Here is a 20,563-nt window from a genome sequence, read left to right on the forward strand (position 1 = left end):
GAGCGGGTGGCAAGATGGCTTTATTGAAGGTATTATTTTTGACCTGTGTACATTGTCAAGGTCAGGCAGGATGTTGTTCGTATTATTATATTTTTCTCTACTGTGAAGCCTGTTGGAATGTGAAAGCTATTTCACAAAGGTAACATGGTTTTCCAGAAGAAGAGCTACATGAACAGAGTACACAGACACACCTACTTACACACCTGTATATGTAGATGCCAATAGTACTGAGAGGTGAACTTGTGCATGGACGAGGGGGCTTCCTGAAACCCAAGGGAGACCAGCATGGTGTGCGTGTGTGTGTGTGTGTGTGTGTGTGTGCATGTGTGTATATGTGTGTGGTGTATGTGTGGTGTGTGTGTGTATGTGTGTTTGTGTATGTGTGTGTGGTGTGTGTATGTGTGTGTATGTGTGTGTGTGGTGTGTGTGTATGTGGTGTGTGTGGGGGTGCATGTGTGTATGTGTGTGTGTGTGGTGTGTGGTGTGTGTGGGTGGGTGCATGTATGTATGTGTGTGTATATATGTGTGTGGTGTGTGTATGTGTGTGTTGTGTGTGTGTGCGCATGCGTGTATGTGTGTGTGTATATGTGTGTGTGGTGTGTGTGTGGGTGCGTGTGTGTATGTGTGTGTGTGGTGTATGTGTGTGTGTGTATGTGTGTGTGGTGTGTGTGTGTGTGCTTTAAAGCCACTTTAACTTGAATCCTCTCTGGTCTATAGTAGCTGGGAGTGATGGAGGGAGCAGACATTTAGATGGGGTGATGGAATGATGGTGATTGTGTTGCTGCTGAAATAAACTAGTTTGGCTTTTCAGGAGCAGGGGAATGACCCCTCCTCCTCCCTGGCACCCACGGAGCCTCCTCAGAGGGGCTGAGGTTGAAAGGTGTGACTAAAGGTGCAGAAGGGCGCTTATCAGGACCGGAGCCCCAGGCTGCGTGCAGCCACACACGACACGACACGGACTGTAAGCAGGAGCCTCGCAGAAACCAGCTGCAACTGGGAGGAATGAGGCAGCTTATGGGAGCGTGTGGGAGGCAGCTGCGACAGAATGAGCCCCGTTTTCTGTAAAGTAGCAAAAGAGAAGGGCGAGAAAGCGTATAACGGGGACTTCTTGAAGCTAGAGCAGTAGCTCAATACAATTTCTTAAAAATCTCTGGAATTTTCTCAATCTATCTTGAGAGTGGGCACTGTGTCTTACTCGTTTTTAAAACATTTCTCCACTCCCCCACCACACAGACACTCTGGGGGCTATAGAGGGGCAGCACCCCCAAGAAGCTGTGCAGGAGAAGGCAAGTCAGCCCTTGGGCCCAGGCTCCTTTGGAGGCCTGCCAAGCTGCACCTGGACCAGGTAGGGAGAGTGGGAACTTTGGGGGAGGGACAGTCCACACAGGGAATAAATTACTGCAAGGGAAGGGGATAATATTTACGACTTGTCCTACATTAGAGCAAGGTCTAAAGGGTGGAGCCGCAGACAGGAACATAAGTGCTGGAGGGGCCTCAGAGGACACAGATGTAGGAGCTGAGGGCAGAAGGGATAGCAAGGTCAGAGAGCAAACTGGAACAAACTGTATCCTGAAGGTTCTCACCGGTGCTCACCCATGATGGGACTAAGCCCCCCACCTCAGGGCCTCTGTACCTCTGTGTCCTATAGACCCTTGAGGAGAGACAGACCATGCACATAACCCCTGGCTCTTCAAGTTGGAAGTCCTTGACCTTGGAAAATTACCCCTGAGAGAGGTGAGGATAAAGATGGGAGCTCGCTGTGACCTGCACCAGCCACCAGGTGTCACTGATGTGTCCGTCTTAGAGGGTAGGCTAATTTGCACACATGGAAGAGGCGTCTGGGAATTTCCAGGTGCCCCGCCTCTTCTTGCTGGTTTCTCAGGAACCATTCTGGGAGTGGAAAGGATTGAGCCATCCACACTGATAAAGAACAGATGGTAGGGTGGGCCTGGTGGCTCTGCACCCTCCACTGTGGACACTGTGTTCCTCTTGATGACAGGAGGCCTCTTGTCCAAAGTGGCCAATGGGGCTACAGGATCCATTGCAACCAAACATGCCTATCTTGGAACTCTGACTCCCACCCCTCTCCCACTGACTGATTCCTAGTTCCTGAGCCATTCCTTTCCTGGACTGTTCCTCCCTGCTCTCCCTCTTGGAATAGAGAGCTCTATTGGAGGGCCTGTGCTGTGTTCACCCTGGAGAAGGAGGGCCACAGCTCCTCCCTGTGAAGAGACAGCCAGCGCAGGCTCTTGTGGGAACTGTGATTCTCTGCCCTCCCTTGGCCATGCCCTTGCACTTCCTTTCTGGAGAACACAGGCTGGCAGAGAGCCAATGTGATGTCTGGTGCCAGCTAATGGGTGGTAGAACAGCAGTTTTGAAAGATGGATCCCTGGCTAAGGAGGCCTGGGTTTCTTGGCCTTTTGGAGTGAAAGTTGCCCATGAAAGAGGAGTCTCCTACAGACCTTCCCAAGCCTCACCTCTGGGCTGCCCCTGATCATTTTTTTGCTTCACCAGGACTGAGATCCAGGTGTCAGTCCTGGCTTAGACTTACCCAGGAGTGACAGGGGAAGGAGGGGAGAGAAGGGACTATGAAGTCTTTAGACAGACATCTGTGCTTCTAGGGCTAGAAGTTTGGGTGTGTAGTGGGTGTCTTTGAGCTGGGTGGACCCAAATAAGGCCTGGAACATCTCGCTCTAGAAGCCACAGGTGCAGCAGAGTGTGTGGCTTGTCCTGCCCCAGGAAAGTGGGATAAGAAAGGCAAATCTGGGAGCAAGACAGGGAGATAGAGAAAACGAATGGTGAGCACAGGCGCCTGGGCCACCAGCATTCAAGTGCCATCAGAGAAGACCCAGGGCGGAGCAAAGCCTAGATGATCACAGACTGTAGAAGGCGGAAGCACATCATGAGGTCCAGTGGGATGGGTGGCCTCAGGTGGTTCCCATCCAGCCGCAGGTAGCGAAGATGGGGCACGTTCTCCAGATCCGAGGAGAAGTCGTGGAAGGCGATGAGGTTGTTGGGGCAAATCTGAGTCCCGTTGATTTCTATGGAGAAAGAAGGGGAGAGGTGAGCAGGAGAGGAGGGCGGGGTCAGGACAGATGGGGTTGCAGGCACAGATAAGGAAGGAGAGGGTAGACAACTGACAGTAAGGACTCTAGAGTTCTCCTCTCTGGAACTGGCTAACTTTGGGAATTTGTGACCATGAATGAGTTGACCCTAACCTCCAGGCCCAATTTACTCATTTGTAAAATTAATTAAGTTGGAATTGGTCCACAACTGTTATTTGAAATTCACTCTGAAGAGTCGTAGAGGAAGTAAGCTTTGAGTTGGGCCTTCAAAGTTAGGTAGGATGATAGCAGGGGATACCTGGGGGATGGGGTTCTGATAGAGGGACCTATTTGAATGAAGTTGTGGAGGCCAAAAAGTTCACGGCAGAATCTGGGAGTAGTAAACAGCACAACATGATGGACTAGGGAGAATGAGCTGGAAAGGTAAGTTGTGGCCAAAAATTATGGTTGGCTTTCAAATATTTCACTAAGGATTGGGGCTTTGATCTTCAGCCTGAGGAATGACATCGAGTAGGACAGCAGGATATATGGACCATAGTAGCATCCGGGGGTGTGAAATCTGGAGGGGGCCTATGATGAAGTTTATACTGTAGAAAGATGAATCTAGCCACAATGTGGAGAAATAGTGGGGGGAGGTGAGATCTGAAGCCAGCAGGTGGATGTGAGAATTTCCTGTGACCTGGATTTGAGGCACGCAGATGGACAGAAGATGGCCTCATTAACTGAAATAGGGATGCCAGGAAGAGGAAAGGCAGTCTGGGGAGGGCACAGAGCCCTTGGGACATCTGAACCTATTGATTCTGACATGAGTACTGATTCTAGAGAAAGTAAGCTAGAAAGGTAAGTTGTGGCTAAATTGTGGTAGGCTTTCAAATGGAAAATGAGATTCCATTTTCTCCTTCACCTCTTTTTAGATGACATCAGATGTGTCATCTTCTAAATGAATCTTTATTCTCCCTAAGCCTTGCTTCATTTATCATCTGTGAGGCCGTTGATGTTCTTTTTCTCTCTTCACCTTTGGAGTAGCAGAAAGAGCCCTGACATAGATGGATTTCTTCTTATGGCCATTGTGGCTTTGGACTGTCACGTGACCACTCTGACACTCAGTTCCCAGATCTGTGACTTATGAGAGCTGTAGATCTAGAGGGCACAGAAGCTGGGGTTGATGAGAAGGGATGGAGAAAGAGAAGCTAGTACCCTTCCAGCATGGTATTCTGGGCACTATATTCATGTTAAATGACTAAATCTTCATGTCAACTTCATGACAGAGGTATTATTACCATTCTCACTTTACAGATGAGGGAACTTCTCAGAGAAGGAACTTCCCTTCTCAAGTATCTGTTCAAGGTCATACAGATAGCAAGTGGTAAGGCCAAGAGTTGAAGTCTAGTGCCAAATGGGGTGCTTTTTGCACCATCCCTCCCTGAAGCCCTTGAGAAAGGGCTGAGGTCGTGAGTCCCCAGCCTCCCTCCGTGGCCCAGCCCTGCCCATCCCACTCACTCTCGATGATGTTGTTGTTGAGGTATAGGTGCTCCAGCTTGTTGCTGATGGCAGGCACGTTGCTGATCTTGTTGTGTGACAGGTGGAGCACGAGGAGGTTGGAGATGTTAAAGGAGTTCTTGGGGAGCCCCCTGTCGGACAGCTTGTTATAGTTAAGGCGAATGAAGGCAAGGTTGGGGAAGGCCTTGAAGTACCCATTAGGGATTGTCTCGATCTTGTTGCTATCCAGGTAGAGCTGGTGAATGGCTGTGGGGACCTTGGGTGGCATCTTTTTTAGGCTGTTGTGGGCCAGGTTGAGCTGCATGAGGTTCTTGAGACCTTGGAAGGTGTCGGACTTGAGGACGACATCACTCAGCTGGTTGTGTTGGAGGTCCAGGAGCACTAGGTTTTCCAGCTTGCTGAAGACGCCAGGCGGGATCCTGGAGATCTGGTTCTGGCTCAGCCTCAGCTGCTCCAGGTTCTGGGGCAGGGCCGAGGGCACCTCTTGCAGCTGGTTCTTCTCCATATAGAGGAATGCCAGACTGGGTAGCTTCTCCAATACCTTCTGGTCTACCTTGCGAATTCGGTTGTTGTCCAGGTTGATCCACCTGAGGCCCGAGGCATTCTTGAAGGACTCCACTGGGAGCTCAGTTATGAAGTTGTTCTGGAGATAGAGGTAGTGGATGCGGGGTGGGATGACAGGGACCTTTCTAAGGTTGCGACTATCACAGTAGAGGGCAGACGGGAAGTCATGGGGGCAATAGCATTCCCGAGGACAGTCAGGAAAGATAGATGGAGGACCCGGTGGGAGGGGAGGAGGCAGGTCTGTAGGCTCCGATGGCTCATGGGGCTGAGGAAAGCTGGGTGTGGGTCTAGGTCTCGGTCTGGGCCTGGGCCTGGGTCTTGGTCGTCTTGTTGGCTGCCCTTGGGCCACTGAGGCCAACATGAGGATAAATGGGATGAGCCAGCAGAGGGATGACCTCATGGTCCAGGTGATGTACCTATAGGGAGGAGACACAGGAGGTCATTAGAGGCCATGTCTTTGCAACCAAAGCTGGCCAGGACGGGCTCCAAGGGAGCTGTGGGAGGGCCCTGTGGAAGCATTTCCTTGTTTGCCTGTATCCAGCAGTTAAGAAAGTAACAAGGGCTTAAAGATCTGGAGCCCCTGCCCAGAGGCCTGGCCACTCAATGTGTTCTGCCTGCTCTGGAGAGCAGGAGCCATCCTGGTAGAAAGCACACTGGGCTGTGAATCAGAAGTCTTGGGGCGTACTGGAGAAGACCATTAACCTTTCTAGCCCTTCCCATTTGCAGCATGAGAAAATCATCCCTGTCCTTATAAGAGGGATGTTAGGATACATGAACCATAGAGTTCTGGGGTGTTACATCTGGAAGGGTCCCTAGAGATCTCACAGCTCAGTGTTTTCACACTGTGCCCCCATTTCTATGGAGCCCCCTGAGGAAGGGAGGCCAAAGGGATGGCCCTCGGGCACCCATAACTCACTCCTGTGCCAACCTGAGAAACTCTGCTTTTTCTTTTAATCTGTTGTGTATATTGAGGTTTAGCCAAAGCATTCATTTGGAAAAAAAAAAGTTTCATTGATAAAAGTGGTTTGAAATCCACCAATCAAGTCCAGACTCTACAGTTTATAAGACTTGAGTACTGGAGGAAAGAAGTGGCTTGCCAAAGCCAGGAAGCTATTTAACAGCAGAGCCAGGACAAAAGCCCAGGTCTCCTGCCTTTCAGAAGGGCTCGTAGAGATCTTGGAAAGGAAGGAAAGTGCTACAGACACTCTTGTGTCCCCTCTGCTCACCCCTGTCCCCCTGCGCTTAACTCATAAAACGCTGGTCTTTGCAAGCAGGAGACATACCAAGAATTCTCCCCAGATGTGGAGGCTTCTGGGACAGTAAACAGGGAAGGTCTTAAAAGCTGCCAGGAAACCACTTTCATCTCTTGTGACCTGGTATTACTGCTCCCATATCCATTGGAGTTGATGGTGTTGAGGTATCAAGAATTTCCTGCTAGCCTCCGTGACATAATGGAATGGGTTGCTGAAGGATGTTTTGGGTCACCCTTCCCAGTGGCCCTGATAAACCCTCAAATAGGGCCATATGCTTTGATTTGAATTAAGCTGGGGAAATAACAATAGATCCAGGACCACAGGCAAAAAGTGGCAGCTCCCACAGGCTTCCTCCTTCGCCTGGCAGGGAAAGGTCCAGGGAGGGGGTTCCATGTACCATTTCTTCCCCAGGGCCATCATCCTTATGACATTCCTTCAGGTCTCCAGGCAAGGTCCCCATTCCCACATTGCTTCTACTGCCCCCCCTTGCTGCTTCTTCACAACCGTGGTGGTCTACCCTGCCCCCTCCTAGGGTCTGGGACATGCCAGAGATGCAGAATTCTTGGGCTTCTCTGAGATAGAGTGGGCGTCCCCACTGCATCTGGACCCTGTGATCTCTTTCCTTTGAGTCCACACATCAGCTTAGACTCCTCCCTGCGTGAGTGACCCAGCACCGGCTTCTTGTTGGCTTTGCTCAAAGGAAGATGGTAGAGGCCCCTCACCAGCTGCTTAGTCCTGGACCAGATGCTCAAGAGGAGCTGAATATGACAAGAAACAGGAGAAAGGGCAGAGCTCAACCCTAGAGAGGCAGAGGATGTCTCCTACACCTTACACACACACACACACACACACACACACACTCCTCTCCCGTACCATGCACATAAGCAAACTCATGCTCACATGTGCTCTGTGTGTGTGGGGGCCCTTATATAGTACACTGAGTATAGGAAGGAAAGAGGGAAGGGGGGCAGACAGACGAGAAAGAGGGAAGACACCGCCTGCAGCCTCCATTGCCTCCCACCTCCCTCTAAGGTAGTCTGTTCCCAGGCTGGCCTTTCCAAGGGGGTCCAAGAGGGCCAGTTTCCCTGGGCCTCCTATCACAAAGGACCTTGCAGTTAGATTCTTGGCTTTAGCTTCAGTTGAGGCTGTAACAGTCTTGGGGATACATTAACAAAATGGGAAAGAAAAGGCATTCATCGTAAACCTACACTTGGAGTCTTGTGGCCAGACCCCACACCACTCGTAATTGGTGAACTACAAATTAATATTTTATAAGTCCTGTAATTTTCTTGAAAAGAACACGATCATTTTGTATAACTTTTAAGGGAGTAGTTAAAACATTAGTATGTTAGAAACAAACATTTTTAAATGCCTCTATTTTTGTGACCCTGATTTTTTTGTTTTTGTTTTGGCATTTCTTTATTTTTTATCACCCAGAAGCCTAAAAATTTTTAGCAAGCAATCTCTCATGATGTCAGAAGCCCTTCCCCAGGGAGGCCCCCAGCACTGGCTGAGGCTCCCTATTTCCCAGCATTGCCTGTGTCACTAAAAGCAGCTACCAGGTGCTTGACCCCAAGTTAAGCAGGTAAAGCTTGTCCAGAGCTTCCAGCAGAAGCCCACCCAAGTAAGATACAGTGAGTCAATTAAGTGAGGTACAGTGAGTCAGGTAAGGTACAGTGACTCAGGTGGCTGGCCTTCGCTAAGGGACGTTTTCAGTGGCTCCAGGCCTGGGCAGCCCTAGTCCCCATGGTCAGGAGTGATGGGATCATAGTTTAGTCGCAGCTCCACTTGGCAGGCCAGCCTCCCGCTCCTTCCATTCACAGTGAACATAAGCCTTCCTCATTCCCATCTCCCTCCCAGACCCTTTGGGAACTTCTCTGATCTGCCCACTGGTCCTTCTTCTGATCGTTTTACATTCCAAACCTCTGGAGGCTGGCCAACCTCCTGGCAGAGCTGATGGGTGGTTCCGGAGGAAAAGCTCTCTGGGCCTGTACCATGGGGAAGCTTGATCTGTTAATTCCTTTCTTTTAGCTGCTGCTGAATCATTCTGGGTGTATCCTCGTGCCCATGCTTCTTTCTTGAGGAAAGAGCTTTCCTTTCTAAGGCTTTTCTCATCTGGCAACGCCTCTTTCTGTTGGAGCTTAGCTGTCCGGAGGGAAGTCATGACAGCATAGCTTTGGCAATGCACTGTGACGTCCTAAGTTCCTGAAACCAGCATCTGTGTGACAGACTGGAGGTCCATGAACTCCAAGGGGAGTCATAGTTTCCCCTACCGAAAGCCCAAAGTCACACTTTTTTATGCTTCTGCCTTCCAGAACCTTCTGTCCAATCATAAGCTCCCTTAGGGTGGGTCATAAGTACGTGTGATTTTTAAATTCCTTATGCTTTTGTGAGCACACCTCCTCATCTCCCAACTTTCTGCTGGGCTGTGCTCACTGCTCAGTCACTGAACCCTTGTCGACCATGGACAATCACGGACCTCATGCAGCCCAGTTCGCTAGCATTGGCTCTCAAAACACTGCTGCTCCGTGGGGGAGCCACAGTTGCTTTGCCCAACCCCAAATTCACTCTCTCCAGTTAAGAACATTTCCTAAGACAGTTTAAAATTTGAGTTTCAGCTCCCTGTATTGGAGATCTGGGCTTGAATCCTGGCTCTGCTGCTCTGCCCCAGGCTCCTTGTCTGCGTAAGGATCAAATGAGATCACGCACGTGAAGCATGTCATAGGCTTACACTCTATAAATGGCGGGGCATTAGTTTATTCATTGATTTACTTTTAAAAGAGCAGAGTCTCTAGAGAGACTCTGATTTTAAAGTGAGCTAGCCCTCTTCCCTACCTAGCTCACAAATTCATTCATTGAATGTTCGAACACCCAGGGCTGGTGCAATGTTCAGGTTCATGGCAGGGCTGGATTGAGGCTCACGTGGAGTTTTCAAGTCACTGGGAGCAAGTTTAAGGGTGATTGGCTTTGTATGGAGTCTGGGATTGGGCTTGACTGGGAATGAGGTTGGGTGTGTCCCTTCGGGTTAAAGGATTACTCCACACTTCCACACTGCTTACTGGCATTCTTCTTTCTTGTCAGATTTTCTGTCTAGTTGGTTACCTCAAAATCTCCGTGGTTTAACTCAGCCAGGAAGCCTGCAGTGGGGAACAGAGCTGCCCCTGCCCCACAGCCATACCCACGGACATTGACACGACCCTCTCGCTCTGTTCCCCTCTTTACGTTCTAAACTCAGACTTCTGAAAGCCATCCTGCTCCTTTTGCCTCTTCCAGAATCTCAGAGGGAGTTGGAAGCCAGGAGAATCAGATAGTCTCTGCCCATTTTTTAGCAGAGGAGCAAGGCAAGACCACCTGGGCTGCCTAAGACCCTTTCAAGGCCTTTAAGTAAGGCTTTTGTGGCCCACAGGTAACAAGAGGGTTGGTATAGGGTCATGATGAACTCAGCACACCACTGATGCAGCTGCCTCTTTGGGGGGTGGGGGGAGTGGAATCAGTACAAGTGTGGGCCTGACTGAGGCAGTGGGGGAAGAGCTTCATGGTGCAATCTAGACAGGGGAGGAGGGTCCTTAGCCCGTCCACCACTGCCCAGAGACGCGACCCTGATCTCAGCCTTAGTTTCCTTATCTGTAAAAAGGGGATAATAAAATCTTCCCTATTCCTGTATTCCTCACCTAGTTGTTGTCAGAAGCAAGTGTGACAAGTAAATTTAAAATGCACTGCAGATCAAAAGTGCTAAAAATAAATATAACACTATGATGGAGAGACCATCTGTCTCCCCAGCATCTACCACGGCAAAGTGTAAACAGAGTGAAGTTTCTTTGGCTTCAAGCCACGAGTACAGAAGAGCAAGTTTTCCATTCTAAGCAGCTGGGGAAGGAACAAGGGCGAGATGGCTCTAGTCTTCGCCTCTTGCCTCCTTCTTCCTGCCTCCACCCCCTAGCATCTCTATCGCTTGCAGAAAGCCTAGAAGATGCCTTAGGTTCGTATAGATCTGGGCCCTAAGCCTGAAACTCTTCAGCTACTTCACTGGGTGCTTTTAGGCAAATCGCTTACTTCCACTAAGCTTCAGGTCCCTCATCTGTAAAATGGACGCACTAACACCTCCTTACCAAGTTAAATTGCGGGTTAAAGAGTGAATGTGTGTAAAGTGAACGCTCAATGAACGATAAGCCAGTGTTGACTTTATTTCAAAGTAATGGGGTCTCTTTCCCTGCATCTTGTCCAAAGGGTAGCCCAGCTCTCCACCCAAGGCAGGGATCCTTGCAGCTGGATATTGGCTCATGGATTTCCCCCAGCTCTTTTAAACAGAATGACTTCCTCCCCTTTGAGACCTGTGAGACCACACTGGGATCGCAAAACCAACTGTTAATAACTGGAGAGATCAGAGAAGCCCCCAGCCACCGGGACCGCTCACTGTTCTCCAATTCACTATGCTCCCCAACCCCCACCCCTCCCAACGTGCCTTTCTGCAGCAGGTAAGGGGACGCTGGTGAGGGAAGGCACAGAGCTGGCTGTATGGTCCCATTGTGACCCATGATTCCCCCTCCCAACCTTTCATACCTGGCATTTTTGCCCCTCTGAGCCTTGAAACACTTTCCTCACATGCCCAGTAAGTGGGGCTGCCCGTTGGGCAGAACTCATTGGCCAGCCTATCTTCTGTGTGAGGCCATCAGAACAGACAGCTGTTAGGCAAGAGAAGAGGGGATGTGGCAGGGATGGGGAGAGGTCCAGCTCAGTGCCTCGGGGCGCAGGGCAGGCATCTGCAGGTGAAAGGAAACATCAGCCTTTGGGGGGCTATCTTGGGGGAACTTTCTTTCTGGGACGTTCCCTCCTGATATAGCTGCTGGTGCTTGCAAGAAAGATAGAAGGGGAGAGCCCACAGGAGATCTTCCCTGGTCCCTCCGTCCCACTCCCACTCCCCAAAAGTGGGTGGTCTATTTAGGACAGTCTGGCGCTCCTCCATCAGACAGTCCTTGTCCAGGAAACCACACAGCCCTTCTGCCCGGCTAACGTTGCTCTTCACTCCCAGCACAGGTCTCCCTCAGGCCCCTGATTCAGATTCTCAAGACTTGGTTGACCATCAGGATCCCCTCAAGTATTAAAACAATGACAGATTCCTGGGTCTCAATCCCATAGCTCTGGAGCGAGGGGTCCCAACACCTATATTTTTAGTGAGTCCCCCGTCTCTCCCTGCTCCCAGGTGATTGTGAAGATCAGCCACATTTGGGCTGATGTAGCCGCCCTGCCTGTCTTGGGACAGCACTCTCTACGGAGAGAGTTCACCCTAATCAGAAACAAGCCCCGTTCAATAACTCACTCCAGTTTTCGTCTCCTTGATAGATGAAGGAACTACTGTCTTTTTCCTCTGCCACAAGGACCCCTTGCCAATCTGGGATAATTTCAAAATGGCTTTAAAAAGAAATCTCTACTGGCTGCCTACAGAAAAATAAATGAACTGCCCCCAGAGCTGGGGGTTAGGACACCCAAGGCTTGGAAGCTGAGTTCTTTCTTCCCTTTATTTCCAAAAGCCAGTGGTTTGGACCAGTGAGACAGAGAAATTCAGAGCTTCTGGGACAATACTACGCAAGTTGGAAAGCCACTTCCCCCCTCCTACCCAATTAAGTTCTAAAGAACGAAGCAATCCTTCCAACTCCTGCCCTTGTTCATCTCCTCCCTACTCCGCCTGGACTCAGCATGATTTTCTTTGGCTCTGCCATCTCAGCGGGAAGATGTACTTTCTCTTTGCTCTTACAGCTGGAGAGGCCTGTGAGAGGGTGAGAGACAAGATGCAGTGTGTGTACCTGTGACAGTGAGTGACAATATGTGAAAGGTGCAGAGAAATGGGTTCTTGAACATGGTTTCTATGGAAACATCTGATCTGTAGAAATACTGTATGCAGCATAACTCTCTGTGCTACAACAAACAGCTGTACCACGAAAGTTTAACTTCTGCAGCAAATACACAGGTAGAAAATGATGAAGAGAAAGAAGAATAGGATGTAGAAGCAATGAGCAAGGAGACGAAGTGGAAGGAAGGAAGGAAGGAAGGAAGGAAGGAAGGAAGGAAGGAAGGAAGGAAGGAAGGAAGGGGACAGAGACTAGATCAATAACCTAAGCTGGACAGAGCAGGAGGACACAGGAGGCCTCCTACCCATCTCAGGACTGGGCTTACCTGCACACCTGCCTCTGCTCTCAGCTCTGGGTTAGTCCCCGCAAGGTTCCCTCCTCGTCCTCCCCCACCCTTCGGTGGAGCTGTGGCCGCAGAGAGCCAGCCAGAAGTTCTGATCTCCCTGTGTCGCAAGAGTGCTTGTGTTTGCCTGACTTTTCTTCCACCAGATTCTATTGGGGTGGGGAGGTTAGGTTAGGGGGAGGGACGGGCAGATTGTAGGGAGGGAGGGGAGGAGGGGAGGAGGAGAGCAGAGAGGGAGGGAGCTTGGGAAAGGAAGAATGACAACAATAAAGTCTTTATTTGGCAGCCAAAACTCCCAAAGACTTCATCCACACACCATGCCCACTAACGAACTCATTTTTAATAACATTTCCTTCTGCTGCCACTGCTTCTGGGGGGAGATTGAACTGTGTTTGGAAAACAAGCCAAATTAACAGAGGAAAAGGCATGAAAGCAAACTCTGTGTGGACCAGCGCTGGATGGCCGGGTTCTCACCAGCCTCCCCAGAACAATCGCCTTGCTTCCCCTTTGCTTCCCTGGTGTTAAATTCCCAAACCGTGAAGCGTGTGGGACATGTTCTCTGAGCAGGGACAGCCCTTCCCTAAGTTATCTTCTCTGGAGGTTGCTAAGGGCGTGGAGTCTCAGAGTGCAGTGAGCTGGCACAGGAGATAGCCTTAATTTGGCTGTTAGAAGGATGCTGTGAAGACCAGAGAGGGAAAAGTTTGGCCTGGGGTCACACAGCAAAGTAAAACAGAATTAAGATTTGATATAAGACCTAAAGTCATTGTCTCTAGCCCAGTGGACAATATCAGTGTCTTCTTTCAGCCTCTCCACTTGTATCACACTCAGGAAAGATCTGGGGACTGTGTGGTCATCTCACAAAGACATGGGGAAATCTAAGTGTTCACACCATCCCAAAAGACCCAGTCAAGTCAGACCATTACCTCGAACAATTCTCCTCAATTAAAAAATGGCAACACACTTGCAGTTAAAGAGCAGCCCAGTGAAACTTCCTGCCAGCCTGGTTGACTACTTGGAAAATACAATGATACTTTTTCTGTCATCAGGTCCATGGAGAGCTGCAGAGCCTACTGACAGGAAACGCCCACCACTCCTCCCAAGATCTCCCTACGTGATCTTGGGCAAGTTACTTAATCACATAGACAACAACTAAGAAAAGGAATGAGTTGGGACAAATCCGGCATCTACAAGGGAGAAGGTGCCAGGTTATCTCAACCAGCCTGCCTTTCTCATCGCCTTGACAGAGGACACAACAGCTTCAAGAGTGGGAGACAGGGGCTGGCTGGGTTCTTGAGACCTGGCTTTGCCTCTTTACATGCTGTGTGATCTTGGAGATGTCCCTTTCCCTCTCTGGCCTCAGTTCATCATTTGAAAATGCAAGGTTGAACGAAGCATGAAGAGAGCCTGAGATTTGGGGTCAGGACACCAAATTTCCTTCCTGCTGCTCTCTAGCTATCTGCTGAGCGGGCCTTAAACACACCTGTGCCTAAGGTAATGACCCTGCCGCATCTCCTGCACAGGTACACCCAGCACAACGCTCACTGGGAGCGTCATCTGGGAGAGCACTTAGCAGGGCACTGACTTCATGCAGCCAGACCCTGCAACTCCTCCCGAAAGAGCTTCTCCTCCTTGGGTCTTGGGGATACCAATCCTTCCCCCCAAAAAGGTACTATCTCTTCCTGGTGTCGAGGACAACACGAAGCGAATGCTGGGAAAATGGTGAAAAGTCATGACAGCCAGTCTGTTGCTGCAGCCTATTCCCAGGAGAGGGCTGCGGTAGTGGATAGGGGTGGAATGTGGGGACAGAAAAGGGCAAGAGGGGGAGGCAGGTGCCTTTGCAATGTGGTGGATTGCAGCGGTATTTCCAGAGATTCTGGACCTGCTCCCACTTCCCACCCAGACTGCAATCCCCCCTCAGGGCCTCACTGCTTCCTCGACCCTCACAGTAACTGCTGCTGGTTATAAGCGAGTGAAGCAAGAGAAGACAGGGCACGATTGTGTATGAGCCTTTCCACAGAAATACAGCACGGTTTCTAGAAATATGTGCTTTCCACCTCCCCACTGCCCTGTCCCCAAGACTCTGCTGGGAAGGAACAGTGTGGTCCTGAGAAGTTTTGGCTCAGACTGCCCTGTGGTTATCGGGCCCACAGGGGCTGGCCCTGGGATGGACCCTCACCCCTCACCAATTGAGGCTGACAGCCTAGGGCGGCTGGGCATCAGGGCAAACGTGGAACAGGGAGAAGCTGTGCGAGTCCTGTGGTCGCTGATCCTGCCGCCCGACCTGGGGGGCTTGCCTGGGGTGAGTGGGTTCCTGGTAGGTACAGGCAGCATCCTGTCATCACGGTATAACCCACAGCACCCACCAGGGGCTTGGCACACCCTGCGTGCTCAGTAGGGGTCTGTTCCATCACATTCAAGAGGGCTGAACAAGGAGACTCTGTCACTCTCTTTTTAAAAAATGTTATTTATTTTAAAATATAAATAGGTAATACATTCTCTTGATTCAAAATCCAGAAGGTACAAAGTTTGCACCAGGGAAAAGTTTTCTACCTTGCCTGTGTTCCCATCATGCAGTTTCCTCCAGGAGACAATCAGCATATCAGCTTCTTGTGTCTGCCAGATTTATTTAGTACACAGATGAGCAATGCATACAAGAACGGTACTTTTATTTTTACTTGGTAGTATATCTTGATAGTCTCTCCATGTTTTTACACAAGATTCTTTCTCTCTGCCCCATATTTATTTGAGCAGTCCCTCTTGTGGACATTTGGGCTTGTCCCTCTCCCTCACCCCAGACTTAGCATCTCACAGACTTGGGTCCAGTTCTGCCCTGCCTCCTCTCCATGGAGACCAGGTAGCCTTGGTTGCTCATTTGCCCTCTCTGAGCCTCAGTTTTCTTATCTGTATATGGCAGGTGTCAGTTGCAATCCATCAATTAAGTAGTTGTTCTATAACTTAACATCTATAATTTAACTCAATTTCTGAATCTGAGTGCTCATGTTACTGGCACAGTGGAAAACTCCATCTCAGTTCTTCTTGGTGCCCCACCCCCTGGGTTGTACAGCAGCTGCAGCAGGTTTTTGTGGAGCCAGGGCCTGCGTCAGGGGAGGTGCTTACGGGGAGGTGCATGTGGTACCTGGTTAGTGTCTTACCCAGGATGCTCGGGACATGCCCTTCATCCTGTGAGACCCCTGTTTGAGAAGCTCTGAGGCACATCCTAAGGCTGTGTGCACAGGACAGAAACCTGCAGAGCTGTCATTTCCTTTCTGGAGATGCGCTAGCAGCCTGGCACTCTCCCAGGGGCTCAGGACTAACAGAACCCCACATTCTCCCCTGACCTGGCCCCAACCAGGGACCATTTCTTCTCTGGGGAAGGAAGTTTCCTTGTCCGCCTTACTTTTGGCCAAACACTGTATTCATGTCCAGAAACCTCCCAGGGTTCAGGCTTGTGGAAAACGAAGCCATAGAATTTGTAGGCTTCTTCCTTTTCCCTCTTGCCTTGCCTGTGGCAGAGAAACTGGCCTGCTGGTATCTACCAGAGGAAGGAAGGAGCAAAGACAGGAAAGGAAGAAACAAAACATGTCTGTCAGCCATGAAGTGAGTGCACCGGGGCTTGGAGGCCTCTGAATTCCTCCTGCTCACTGTCCACAACCCTGTCTAGGTGCTGTCAGCCTGAGGGCTGTCTGAATAGTCCCGCTCACTGTCAGCTAGTGTGACTGGGCAGCACTAACCTGGGGCTGCTTGATCAGCATTGCTTCTGGAGTTCCTCAGGTGCTGGAGAACCCAGGCTCAGGTGAGTGGTGAGGGCACCTGCCTTCCAAGGGGAGGCCCTCCTAGGTCCTGGGCGCCTCTGTGCCCTTTGGACACATCATTCTGGAACTCCACTTAATTTTATGTTGTAATAATCACAAGTCACAACAGCTGGATCTAATATCCAGGTTGCAGGTATAGATCTGATAAGTCACCCAACACCATCCTGCTCCTTGCACTAAGTGATTGGGTTAATGACACTGCCTTACACAGGCACAGTCACACTATAGCCATGTGACGATGATATGTGGCCATGTGCGGTCAATCATGTCTTGGGTCAAAAGGTCTAAGAGGGCAAAAGCAAGGCAGCCCTGCCGGGACCACCACCCATGAGCATGGAGGCCCTCACATCTACACGTGCACCGAGCACCATCACATTTTCAGTGAAACTAATGGCTACCTCTTGTTGAGGCTTACTCTATGCCAGCCATTCTTCTAAGCCCTCTACGCTTAGAGGGTACAACTCTAGTTCTCACACAGCTCCACGAGGCAGCGACTGCGCAATCATCCATTTTACAGGTGAGAGACTGCGGTACAGACAGTTAATGAACCCAAGGTCACTCAACTAGTGATGGCGGGGATAAAATTTGAACGCAGATCACGCTGCCTCCAGGTGTCTTGCCCGTGTTTATCCACGCTATTATGAAGAATCAAATGCAAGTCCTTCATAGTCCTCTCTAAATCCATGGAGCTTGGCGTCATTAGGTATTTTCTATTCATGCAAGTTTAATTATCATCACATATTTATTTTTTTGATGTTGAAAAGAAAATCCTCATGTTGAAACTGTTGAGAACCACTGACCTAGGCCTCAGTTTCTCATTCTTAAAACAGAGTTACTCTCAATGCCTCTTTTTCTGACCCCCTATATGGATTCTCCAAGTTCTGTCAGTTCTATTTTCTTAATGGTTTCTTGTGACTTCCCCCTCTTTCCTACCATGGCACTGGACCGCTGCTGGAGTTCCTGACCGGGTCTCCCTGCCTCGCCCCTTCCTCTGCCCTCCAACCCCCACCTGGCTCTTGCTAAGGCATGGATCTGACCAAGTCACTTTTCATCAGCTCCCTGGCCCCGTGACCATGGTTTCCAATCCATAGCGCTTGTCAGATTCACCTGAGAGCTCTAAGGCCCCACCCTTAGAGATGCCAATTGAAGGAGCTCTGTATATTTGAAGGCTGTCCCCATGAGTGATTCAGTCCACATCCTCGGCTGAGAATCATTGAATGCGGCCCAAGCACCACGCTCTACTCCCCTGCTTACTTCTCTAGCCCCATTTCTCAAACTCTAAACCCCAAACATATGACTGCCTCACAGCAACCAGAATACTATTTCACATCTCCACGTCTTTGCCCTCTGCTCTTTCTGTCTAGATGGCCCCTCTTCCCCCAGGAGTTACATTTTCTAGGATGGTCTCCTGACAGCACTTTCCTCTTCAGCCCCTGGGCAGTGATGACCACTCTGTCTGTGTGCTCCAGCCACCAGCCAATGTATGTCCAACACAGGACCAGTGCCACTTCCCTGTTTTCCTGCCTGCCTGGTCTACCAGCTTCTCAAGGGCCTGTGCGGCCGAATTTGATTCCTACTTGAAGCCTGAGTTCTGACACTCAGTAGCCTACATCCTGGCCCCAGTGTAATTTGGCAGTGACCCTCAAAGCACTAGAATAGTTTCTCCTATTTTGTATTTGCCCTAGTCATTGCAAAATCCTCCTGTGTGTGTTTTCCTGCAGCCTTTTCAATTTCTAATCTACTTTCCATGACCCACCAAATGTGCTTTTTCCCAAAACACAAACCTGATCATGCAACCCCCTTGCTTAAAACTTTGCAGTGCCTCTTAGTTGTTTATAGAACCAAGTTCAGATGCCTAAGCATGACACTCGAGGGCCTGCACTCTGACCCGGCTTTCCTGCCATTCCCATTTCCTTTCAGAGTTCCCACAGAACCAAGAACCGGAGTCATGAGATAATGCTTTCCTGGGCCTTTGCTAATCTATGTTCAGATGTCCTTCTTCCCTTATTCTCCATTTGGGGACTCCGACCTACCCTGCAAGGCCCACATCAAATGTGACCTCCTGTGAAACCCCCTTGATTCCTGCAGGAAGAGTGGGCTCCCTGTGCTCCCCAGTCAAGCATTCCAGCACTTGCCGTGCAGTGCGCTGACGGCTTCTTTCCGTATCTACCTCCTCCGCATGATCGCAGGAGCTCCAAGCAGAACCCTCACTCCTGACAAAGGACCTGGCCGATAAGTGACAATGGTCAGAATACAATGGTCAGAAGAGCTAACACCTAGTAGAGTTTCCTATGTGCTGTGCGTGAATGTTACAGTTCATTAACTCATTCCGTCCTCAGAACAACCCAGAAGCAGGCACTGTACTATCATCCCTTTTTATAGAGTATTATACAGTTACTAAGTGTCATGGCCAGGATTCAAACCCCAGCAGCCCAGCTCCAGGGTCCATGCTGTCTACACTATACTGATAACACTTACAGAACGTATGGTCATTCATAGTGAGAATGTGTGTATGTGGCAGGGGCGGAGGGTAGTTAATAAAACATGATATGACTCGGTTTCTGCCCACCCCACTCCTGATGTCAGGTTGGGTTGGAACCCTGGTCTGAGGCCTGGTCTGTGGCTGTCACTGAAACAACAGAGCTGTCATCTCTTTTCCAGCAGGTGACATGGATGCTCACCGACTCCTCTCATTACCTCCACAAACCTCAGCCACTTTTCTTTTTATTTCGCCTTTATTCTTCTCTGCTTGCCCAGTCTGAGAAAATAACTGGTTGGCCTGCAGCTTGTGAGTGGGGCCCCCTCCTCCCTCCCATGTGCAGACCTGGCCTTACTCGGAGCCAGAGCACCCGGCTCAGGGGCCATGCCACGTGGCTGTCCACCCTCCCCCACAATCCAATCTGTAAGACTCCTGAATCCTCCCTGTCAAAGGAAAGAACACAGCCAGAGAAAAAGACCAAGGTTGAGAATGTTCTCAGCCCAGTTTTCTCCTTTCTCAGCCTGCTGGGCTCAGAAGCACTGCTGTGGATGTCACAAGCAACATGTGCATGAACTCCCACCCACTGCCCGGGGCTTCTGCCTTCCTCGGGCTGGTGACACAGGGCAGTGGGCTGAAGCAGAGAGAGGGTGAGAGAGCACACCCTTTAGTAGCTATCACACCTGCCCCAGCTTCCAGGAGTGGAAGCCCACCTGAGCAGATGCCCGGAGCCCCTCTGCTCCTCCATTCACCCTGCCTATGGTTTATTCCTGGGTCTCCTATGAGCAGTCTTCAGCTGGCCTGGCTCTACCGTTAGACTACCAAGTTGAATATTCCTCCAGACAAGGCTGCGTCTCCCCACCACTGGCATTTCCCAAGGGCATGTGAGAAGGGAGTCTCCCAGTTAATGGTGAGAAAGAGGAGCCATGCTTGGTTCAACCTTGTTCTCCACCCCTAGGGTGCAGGAAGGGTGGCAGAGACCTTGGGCCTATTCGCAGTGCTCCATGGAGCAAGTAAGGAGACTTGCTTTCTTCTGCTCTAAGAGCTGTCTCACAGCCTAAAATGGGCAATATACACATAGGACAATCGGTCACCAAGACCCATGACTGTTTGACCCCAAAGATACACAGTAAAGGATTAATACTTTTAATGGCTATGGTTCATGAAACAGCATCGTGGAAGGATACAGAGTATTGTTATGAAGTGTCCTCGCCAAGAGACACTGTGTTTCCTTCAGAGTGTTTATGCTGGCCTTGGCATCCATCAACAGAGGATATAGCCAAGGGCACTCCTGGCCGAGGGTTGTGATCTGGGGACTAATGTACTGGGCACAAGTGCTATCCCTTCGATCCAGTCCCCTCTTGGCAGTGCACTAATGTGGCCACCTAGCCAGGTCTAGAAGACCATCCTGGATGCTCATCCCCCCACGCAGCCCTGCAAACTGCCCCCTGCTAATCGCATGGACTCAGAGCCTGCTGTCCCATCCCATAAGGCCGTTCTGAGGACAGAGCAGGGCTTTCAGACTGGAAACAGTGATTATTAGGGATGGAGCAACCCATCTTGGCCCGCCCCAGGTGTGGGGAATTTTCAGGCCATCTTGAGCCAAGCCACAGAATGAAGGCAAAAAGGCAAAACATGTTTTGGAAGGTGGCTGGCAGTCCGGACTGTCTGCTCCCGGGGCCAGGGCTCAATGAGAGGCTGTGC

General features: G+C 50.3%; 1 protein-coding gene across 2 annotated transcripts; it reads right to left on the reverse strand.

Moving 5' to 3' along the window:
* On the reverse strand, positions 1-12,712 carry PRELP (proline and arginine rich end leucine rich repeat protein). 2 transcript variants are annotated; one of them, XM_074322007.1, is made up of 3 exons: positions 12,562-12,712; positions 4,566-5,545; positions 1-3,041 (listed from the first exon to the last, which is right to left on the reverse strand). In XM_074322007.1, the coding sequence occupies exons 2-3, from the start codon at positions 5,527-5,529 to the stop codon at positions 2,866-2,868; spliced, it is 1,140 nt and encodes a 379-aa protein (XP_074178108.1). In that variant the 5' UTR covers positions 5,530-5,545; positions 12,562-12,712; the 3' UTR covers positions 1-2,865. The 2 variants fall into 2 exon arrangements, with proteins under 2 accessions (XP_074178108.1, XP_074178107.1); XM_074322006.1 differs by lacking the exon at positions 12,562-12,712 and adding an exon at positions 10,943-11,142.
* Positions 12,713-20,563: the final 7,851 nt, after the last annotated feature.

Source organism: Rhinolophus sinicus, linkage group LG17 (genome assembly GCF_036562045.2).
Source record: "Rhinolophus sinicus isolate RSC01 linkage group LG17, ASM3656204v1, whole genome shotgun sequence".
NCBI classification, from domain to species: domain Eukaryota; kingdom Metazoa; phylum Chordata; class Mammalia; order Chiroptera; family Rhinolophidae; genus Rhinolophus; species Rhinolophus sinicus.